At 35.7% G+C, this 10083-nt stretch overlaps 1 protein-coding gene across 1 annotated transcript in view; it reads left to right on the top strand.

Moving 5' to 3' along the window:
* The first annotated feature begins 5851 nt into the window (after positions 1-5851).
* Positions 5852-10083, top strand: part of LOC106884399 (mitochondrial import inner membrane translocase subunit Tim13-B) — a 10447-nt gene continuing 6215 nt past the window's right edge. Inside the window, exon 1 of the mRNA XM_014935765.2 lies at positions 5852-6058. Within this exon, the coding sequence (XP_014791251.1) occupies positions 5951-6058 (108 nt within the window). The 5' untranslated portion in view covers positions 5852-5950. The remainder of the gene's footprint in view (positions 6059-10083) is intronic.

The following is a 10083-nucleotide window of genomic DNA, read 5'->3' as shown; positions in this document are numbered from 1 at the left end:
ACATGCATGAATACATACCTATTTACATCGCCTGTCAAATTTGATGTGACCTAATAATGACCAAAATTTTTTTAAATAAATGAAAAAAAGAAAGACAAAGAAAAAGAAGCAAGATGCCCAGCGTTGTCTCACACGCATACACAAGCGTGCAAGTGCAAGTGCAGGCACGTACACTACCTAGAATTTTTTTTTTATGAACAGCTTTTGCTTGAGAAATAAGAGTCATCTTTGTCAGGGTATTGTATATTTTATGTATGTATGGGTGTGTATACAGTAATCCCTCGACTATCGCGGGTGTTACGTTCCAAAGCCTCCCACTGAAATAATTAAAAATCTAAAAAAATATATAAATACCTATCGGCCACAGAAACCGCGATATACTGAGGGGTCCGCGATATAAATTTACATACATTAGCCAGAAAAATCCGTGATGTACTGAGTGCGGGATAGGTGAACCGCGATATGTTGAGGAATTACTGTATATTTGTATAATGCATGTCCTTGTGTGTGTGTATATATATATATATATATATATATATATCAAATATATACACGGAATATATTCAATGTTGAATTTTTATATATATATATATATATAGTTGAAATTTACAGAAAAACAAAAGATGAAGACAGGTGTATAAACAACAAACAAGTGTATTAGTTCAATGCTTGGGGAAGTGAGAAAGTTTCTTTATGTTTCAAGCCTACGCTCTTTAACAGAAAGGAATACAAGGAAATAAAGAGAGAGAGAATAAAAAAAAAAAACTTTTGGAGCAAGCGGTCAATCGTGTATATATACATACATACATGCACATGTACACACAGATTTTAACGATGGGTTTGAAGTCTCCCTTGGTTTTTGCTACTCAACCATATATACCTTTCATCATCATCATCATCATCGTTTAACGTCCGCTTTCCATGCTAGCATGGGTTGGACGATTTGATTGAGGACTGGCAAGCCAGAAGGTTGCACCAGGTTCCAATTTGATCTGGCAGAGTTTCTACAGCTGGATGCCCTTCCTAACGCCAACCACTCCGAGAGTGTAGTGGATGCTTTTGTGCCACTGGCACGAGGGGCAGTCACACGGACTGGCAACGGCCACGCTCAAAGTGGTGTTTTTTTACGTGCCACCTGCACGGGAGCCAGTCCAGTGGCACTGGCAATGACCTCGCTCGAATGATTTTCTAGAAGGTAACGCTGGTAACGATCACGCTCAAATGGTGCTATTTACGGGCCACTAGCATGGAAGCCAGACAGCTGCTCTGGCAATGAACACGCTCGGACAGTGCTGTTAGTGCTCCACTGGCGCAGGTGCCAGTCATTGAATATAGTTCAATTACGATTTCGATATACCTTTGTATAATATATTTTGCGGGTTCATTTGTGGAAGTAACAAAAAGAAAAAAAAGATACAATCTTTAAAATAACAGTCACACTTTATTTCTCCATAAAGTGGTACAGTGGATCAACTACGAAACATTACAAATTCTGGTGGTTGTAGTTCATCTATCGGTTGGATAATTCAGCTTGAGTTGTTGTTGATTACATGTGCACTATTATATTAATTTTTCTCTGGTAAAAAATGGTAGGAAATCAGCATAACTTGCCTTGATAAAAAACACCCACCCTTCTGTCCTTAGATAATTTGTGGCACCAATGTTCAAAACTCACATGATAGGTAAAATATCCAATCATTACAGATTAACATGCTGAACCTATAAAAGCCTCATCGTCTTTAATATGCCATACTAGAAATTGGTCTTGCTACAAATGTTTGTAGCAGTAATCTGATTATAAGTATTTTTCTGGTTTTGTAAATCCCAGCTTCTCAAGATTGGTACTGAGGCAGTCACATAGCCACATGCTTCAATAATTATTTGTAGAAAGCTAAATATATAAACCTGGTGGCTTACCTGGAGATTTCTCATCATTTCAGTATAGATATTTTCTTTTTACTTTAACTGATTTGAACTACTGTGCATAGTTTCTTTTCTCTATCTTATTATGTCTAGTATGTTGTGTTTGCATTTAATTGAATTCAGAACAGAGACATTCCGCCAATATTCTTTTGAATTATTTCTAGTTATACCCTCCATATCTCTGTAGCTTTTGATATTTGTATTTGTTTGTGTTTATATGTACGTATGTCATTATTCACTTTTATTTCATAATTTCTTGCCAATAGAGAAAGAGCCAGTTTCTAACCTAGATCCAAGGCTCCTTCATTGGAATTTCAACATCTACAGAGTATTTTTGTCTGTATGTATGTATATGTGCAGATTCATATGTTTTGTTTTATGTATGTATTCTTGTGCATATAGTTACATGTCTAGATATGCTCATATATTCTTAAATGACAAGCTTCTGGAAAGTTTTATAGATTTTTATAGTACCAGTCATGTCTTAGATCTGTTGTCTTCAAATCAGCTTCTTCTTTTCTGGTTTTGAGAAGCTTAATTTCACAAAATTGGTAATTAGGCAGTGTGTTACATATCCCAGTACCCCAATAATTACAGGTATAAACCTGAACTTGTAATCTGGGTAGAGTAACTAAATTCCTCAATAGTTCAGCATAGATAGGTGGGTTGTTTGTGTGTTTGTTCATTTGCCTGCCTGTCTTGGGTAAGACATCAAACTGTGCCCAGTTGTAGGAATCCAGTTTGGGAATTCTGGAGCTGTAGGGAGCATGGAGTCACCCTTTAATTATCATTACTCTCAGGTTCATTCTGACTCAGAATGGTAGTACTTGTGAGTGTCTCATCTATGAGTTAAATGGATTTTCACTAAATGCATCGAGCAGAGATATTGCAACAAGTTTTGTCAAAAGCTTTGTGATACTCAAGTTCAAATCATCCAGAAGATTCAGCAGGCCTTTGGCAATTATGCCATGGACAAAATTCAGATCAAGGACTGGTACAACCGTTTCAAATATGGTCACACCTCAGGGGAGTGAGGCACACTTAGGCAGGCCATCCACAAGCTGAAATGAGAAGCTGACTGAGAAGATTCGGTGAATAGTCATGGAAGATTGTCATGTAACAATCCAGGAAATTACTTAGGAGGTGGGAATAAACACAGGATCAGTGCATTCCATTCTAATGGAGGATTTGTGCATGCAGGTGTCAGCAAAATTCATCCCTCAGGTGCTAGTGGAGCAGCAGAAGCAACTCAGCATGGAAATTGCTCAGGACATGCTGGACTGAGCAAACTATAACCCAGACTTCATAAAGACGATCATCATTGGTGATGAGACGGGTTTATAGTTTCTTCTTGACGCATTCGGCCATCTTGCATGAAAATGAAAAGCTGATGAGTGCACACTACATGTCTGTACTCAAGGCATAATAGCCAGTAGCAGAAGCTGCTTACCAGTGCAAAAATGTTCATGTATGAACAGGAAGGGTGGTGTCACTTACCACCCAAAGGATTTTACCCACGCAGCATTGGTTTTGGTAGGAAAAAATACAACTGGATACTTTTTGAATGCATCTTGTATAGAGAGAGTAAACGAGAGAAACAAAGGGAGATACCATAAGAGATACAGGATGAGTGTACACGAGTGGACATGGTAACAGGAGGAGGAGGAGTAAATGGCAAAGTAGTTATGGGATGAGTTATAGAAATAAGAAATTTCTTTCATTCCATTTTATTTTTAAAGTAATAAATATATTTTCTTTTCATCATTTTATATTAGTGCTAAGAAATTTGGCAAAAGTTGAATTATATTTGTATGTATGCCATATTTCCTGACATTACCCATGGTTGCAAAAGTATATTTCCAAAATCACATGTTATATGATGGTTAACATTTGTGTATGCATATGTTCTGCATACATATGGTGCTCTTCTGCTTTAAAAGCTAACAGATTAAAGTTTAATACATCTATTTCCTAATGCATTTTTTAATATATTCTTTTATTTTACTTATTTCAGTCATTCGATGAAGGTCATACTCAGGCACCATCTCCAAAGCTTTCTCATGATGATCATATCAACTACCAGTACTCATTTCAGTTTAGTACTTATATTATTAATCTGTATTTGCCAAACTGCCAAGTTATGGGATATAAAAGGACAACAAATGCTTTGACAGCTCCTTAGAAATAGTTGAGAGCGTGTAACACTTAGGTGACCTAATTGGTAGTTGGGGTGGGTGTTCTGAAAGCATACTGGCCAGGACAAGATTAAGCTGAAAGAAGTTCAAGGAGCTTTTACCTCTTCTGATAACAAAAGGTTTCTGTCTCAGAGTGACGAAAAGTACGATGTCTGTGTACAAAGGGTGATACTGCAAGAGGGTGACATGTAAGCACTGAATGTAGATTTGTGAAGCATAGAAAGAAATAAAGCTAGCATGTTTCATGGGATGGATTATGTAAGTGAGCCTGAATGATGAAAAGACAATCTATGTATAAAAAGAATCAGATGTAGTGTACAAGAGAAAAGACTAATTTGGTTAGATGGGCATTAAATTTGGCCCATGTACAACCAGGTCCATCTTAGATTTTTGTTGAGATTATTTATTTATACACAACTTTACAATATTTACAATGGTTAGCTGCTGGAGGCTGTATCATGGTACCAGCAGTCATATAAATATGTTGTGTTTGGTTAAGAATTGGCTAGCTACATATTTGTGAGGCAAAAGGCAGGAAAATTACATGTTCATGGTGGACACATGATTCTTCTTAACCTCAGGTCAAGCAGCGACCAAAAATCCTGTCTTTTTAGGACTTCTATATTTATTACCACGTTTTGGCAGGAAAATAGTGGAAATTTTTTCTTGAAATTGTACAATTGATTGATTGTAACTGAAGTATCATTGATTGACAATTAGGCAGCTTTAGCCTGATATGCTGTGACCTATCTCGTTACTGAGCTAATGCAGTTTCGCTTCTACACCTCACTACAACTTTACTTGTACAGGCATGCAGGGCATATGGAGGTTGTCGATTGTACAGGGAAGTGTAGGACATTCAGAGTGGATGAAATCTGTGGAAGAAGGAGACACAAGAGATAGGATGAAATGGTAAAGACTGATCTCAAGATATTGAGTCTCAAGTCTCATGTAAGTGATAACAGGGAACTACACAGATTGGTAACATACAGCACGGGAAAGAACTTGTCCAGTCATGTGTGCATGGTGAAACAAATGCTAAAACGTTAGTAGTGATGGAGTCTTGGAGATATAATATATAACTACATTTGTATTTCTTGTCCAACAGATCCTTGTGGAGTTTACATCTACCGCTTGACCTTCTCTATACCTTTCTTTCTATCATTCCCACTCTCATCTTTCTAATACATGCTATCCTTTCACTGTATCACACCATTATACCTACACTTAATCCTCACCATCATCTTGTACTCAATACCCACTTTTCTACGCTAAAAGTCAACTTGCCCCTTCACCTCCTTTTCCCACCTACACCCCACTAGCCCTTGATGGCCTTGTTGCTTTCGACTGTTTTGTTTATGAATGATACTTGTCTTGACAGTAGTTGTGTATATATGAAAATAAACTAAAAAATTAATAAAAAGTATGTTTGCTTTCTTTTTACGACGTTAAAATAGGAACTGGCAGCTGTTAAACGGAGGATTACTGTCTCTTTCTCTCAGGGACAACTGTATAAATATTTTTTTTTAATAGAATTCGAGGAACCAGTAATACTTATCGTTGACCAGAAGACGTGCATAAAATTCATATAATAAGCCAAATAATTGTATAGTAGGGTGAGTCAGGTTCAGCTATTTCGCAAATAAACATTTTCTCCCCTCTACGTAGCAACAAATAGTTTCACAGCGCGTTACTTGATTTTAACCAATGAAATCTCTTCATTTCATTATATCGGGAATTAAATTCCTACACCACGTGCCGGTTCCGGTTGATCGTGTTCATTTGTGTGGAAGAAATTTCTTTAGAGTTTTCACTTTCGTGCTTTTTGAAATATGGATTTAGGGTCTTCGTCGGCACCTTTTGACTCTAGTCAACGGGATCAACTTATGGACACAGTTAAACAACAAATAGCTCTTGCAAATGCTCAAGAAATTTTACAGGTACCTATATATGTTGTTGCTATGAATATAAACCACAGCTTACCTCACAATAACCTTGGGAACTTTGTATTTATTCTTTATTGATTTGTGTTTTGCTTTATCTTCTCGTATTTTTTTAATGTTATAAGAATTGTAATTTTCTTGATGGGATATTACTTTACTCTGTGACCTTAGTGTCCTTCGCATCATCAACGTACTGTTTTCTTCACGAGCCAAACAGATCTCTAGCTTTTTGCTCGACTTGCTAGAAATAGCAGCCAAAATTCCTGTAGATTCATCAGCAATAATATGATTTTGGGTAGATACCTTAAACAATTACAGGATTCTCACGGCTTGAAAACTATTTTCGCCTAATTTTAGTTTTATGTATTTTGCCCTCGTGTTTATTTCAGGTTATTTATTCGCCTATCGTTTAAACCTAATATTCGATTCAAGTGAATTCCTGATCTTGAAATATTTGTACATCTTTACGAAATATAAGCACATGCTTAGATATGTCGATATGTCAACGAATTATTTCATGAGATCAATAAATGGCGATGTTAAGGTTAACAGTTCAAATTTTATCTGTAGCATTTCATTGTTTTGTCTACTTAACTGTGAATGTAATGATCCAGTGTGTGTTAGAAAAAGCATTCAGCCCCCCCCCCCAAATTTTGCAAATAACTAAATTTAATGACGAACTCACAACTCATTAATGTTATGAAAAATTGTAAACCTTTGGAAGGAAAGCCTTCAGAAGATCTTGTTAAGGTTTGTAGTTTGTCTTTCGATAACTCTCTAAGGAACGAAAGTATTTCATACTGAAATGTCATCGATGGGATCCATATCTGCCTCTCATACGCCTTTGCATAGTCACTCATTTTTATGTATCGAAGATCTGACCCAATTATTCATTTCCGGCCAAGACATCTGTAAATAAGACAATGGTTAGAAATCAGCGTCCTACATTAAACGAAATTTGTGTTACGGTGAGACGACGGCTTGAAACTGGCAACTAATGCATAGCTCCCCTGTCTCTAGTTCGATGATTTCCATCATTCTTCCCGTGTATGTTTGCTTAGCCCCTAATCATTTAGATATATAACGGACGTACATAAACACAACTTTACGTGTGGTTTTTGATGAATGGCTCAATCTATGTATACAAAAAATTCACGCACATGGTTGTAACAATGAATTCATGGGGCTAATGCAGTTTCGCACCTCTCCTTGAAAAAATGCATTTTTTCGCATTCTTACGTTTTAGATATCCGAGATTACGAATATGCAAAAAAAAAAAAAAATTTAACACCCCCACACCTCACTACCATCCCTTAAAATTTTGAACTTTTTCGAATTTCTCATAAAATGGTGTATACATTATTTATATTTGACGGATATTTGTCCTCATCTTGTTTGTTGTTAATATAACGTTTCGGCTGTAAGTAATGCACATAATTCCTCATCTCTTGAATATGGAACAGAAATGGTGTATATTTAATTTACATTAAATTATTATTTAAGGCAAACAAGTAAAACACTAATTCTTTTCACTTTAATCATTTTGTCTGTATTTAATTTCTGTTTGCATGTGTTTGTCAGTTCGCTACGATCTCTTTAAAGGAAAACAAAATCAAAAATTGAAATGGGTGGGGGAAGGGGTGAAATAATTTTTCTTTTTTTGCATATTCGTAATCTCCGATATCTAAAACGTAGGAATCTGAAAAAGGTTTTTCGAAAAAAATGCATTTTTCAAAGAGAGGTGCGAAACTGCATTAGCCCCGAATTCATTTGATGCATATACATGTTAGGTATATATCATTACTGCTCTCCTCTCCTCAAGTAGGGGTGGAAAAGTAATCCTGATATTTGTCATATACAGTGATTGGAGTGTACAAATTGTATAAGCACATCGATTTTTAGGTAATTTGCAGAATTAAATGCAATTCAAAAACTATAACTGCTGGTGACACTGTAATCATGTGGACATATTCTATTTTCTCCCGAACTTAAAAGTCTATTAATTTTATGGATTTGTTATAGAACTAATAATCTTTGCCATTGTCAGCTCAATCCTATCACCTACCACATTTTCAATTGACGCATTTCAAACCCCATGGATATCTCATCATCTTCCTAAATACTAGCCAACCCAGTGTTGAATTTAGCAAAAATTCAGTCAGCAGTTCATATTTTCGAACCACTCGAATTAGCCACTACTTAGTTGATATTAATGGAATTGTTTCCTTTGCCTGTTATTTTTGATACCCCCAAATTGATATATAAACACTCCTAAACAGAAAAACTTGGTGTATGCAATTGAAACAACATTGGATTAAAATCACCATCTGTGTATCATACTAAATGTATAACATACCTTTAGAAGGCATAATGCAGTGGAATTGTCTGAGATAAAATCTTTTCATAGACTTGTGTTAAAAACACCGTCACCTGTGATAACAATAATTCCTTCGCATTTATTTCCATTGAAGTAGCGTAAAATATATTGAACATACTTCTTGAATCTCCTTTCTCCTATATTGTTTTAAGAACCCAAGATCCAGCACTGTAGTATGGTTTAAACAAAAGATGTGATGTTGCAGTATAAGCTTTAAACAAGGTTTTTGAAAGCCAAGAAACTGACAATACACTGAGTGGATGCTAGGAATTCACAATCAGTATATCATTGCTGAAACAATTTAATGTTTTTGTGTACTATGTTTTACAGGGACTCCTAGTAAACAAATTAGAAATGTCAACAATTCAAGAACACTTTACCACTATTATGTTAATACAGTTCTATATTTGAGAGATGAGGAATTATGTACGTTATTTACATTTGACAGATATTTGTCCTCATCTTGTTTGTTGTTAACACAGTGTTTCAGCTAATGTACTCTCCAGCCTTCATCAGGTACCCTGGGGGAATTTTGAACCTGGATTCTCATTCCTAAGATATTTTACTGGTATTGTTATTCAGGTCACTGCCTGGAAGATTCCAAGTTCGATTCCAGACAGTGACCTGAATAACAATAATAATAATAATAATATCGGAAAAAATATCTTAGGAAGGATGAAGGCTGGAGAGTACATCAGCTGAAATGTGTTAACGACAAACAAGATGAGGACAAATATCCGTCAAATGTAAATAATGTAAATAATACACTATTATATTCTTAAAATTAAACCAATTTTAGGTGCTAAAATTATCCACTGATTGAAAGTAATTAAATTTTGAACCAATTATTAAACTATTTTCAAGAAATTTAAAAACTGTTGCCCTAGCCTGCTCCATCCAGAAATTTTCTCAGCTCACAATAATTATAATTTGTACAATTAGGATAACATAAATCTGTTTCTTTCTGTTGTGTCTTTATTGTGAAAGTTGAGAGAGAGAGTGAAAAGTAAGTGACTAATTATTAACTGTTCTTTAAAATTTACTGAAGCTACAATAGTTATATAGATAACATTGCAGAAGTTTTATGTATTATATGTGTTATACAAGTGATGGCTTGTTGTGCAGCCTCAAGTCTGTCCTAATTGAGTAGACTTATGATCAAAGGCAGTCCATCTGCAGCCATTTGGTTGCTTTCTCAACTGGCTATCATTTATGACAGTTTATGCACTTTTCCACTTGATGTAACTGGTTTAATCTTTCATTACTATATTTCCAAAGAAGTACACTCCTTCTGTATTAGAGTTATTTTGAAAATAATCAGGAATTCGAATTTATTTGTCTGTCTTGCTTTAATTCATCATTTTTTAGTTATATGATCTTTGAAAACTAACTCTCAAACTGAATGTACATGTTTCATCATCATCATCATCATCGTTTAACGTCCGCTTTCCATGCTAGCATGGGTTGGATGATTTGACTGAGGACTGGTGAAACCGGATGGCAACACCAGGCTCCAGTCTGATTTGGCAGAGTTTCTACAGCTGGATGCCCTTCCTAACGCCAACCACTCAGAGAGTGTAGTGGGTGCTTTTACGTGTCACCCGCACGAAAACGGCCACGCTCGAAATGGTGTCTTTTATGTGCC

Source organism: Octopus bimaculoides, chromosome 1, assembly GCF_001194135.2.
Source record: "Octopus bimaculoides isolate UCB-OBI-ISO-001 chromosome 1, ASM119413v2, whole genome shotgun sequence".
Taxonomy (NCBI): Eukaryota; Metazoa; Mollusca; class Cephalopoda; order Octopoda; family Octopodidae; genus Octopus; species Octopus bimaculoides.
This window is presented reverse-complemented; position numbering and strand designations above follow the sequence as displayed.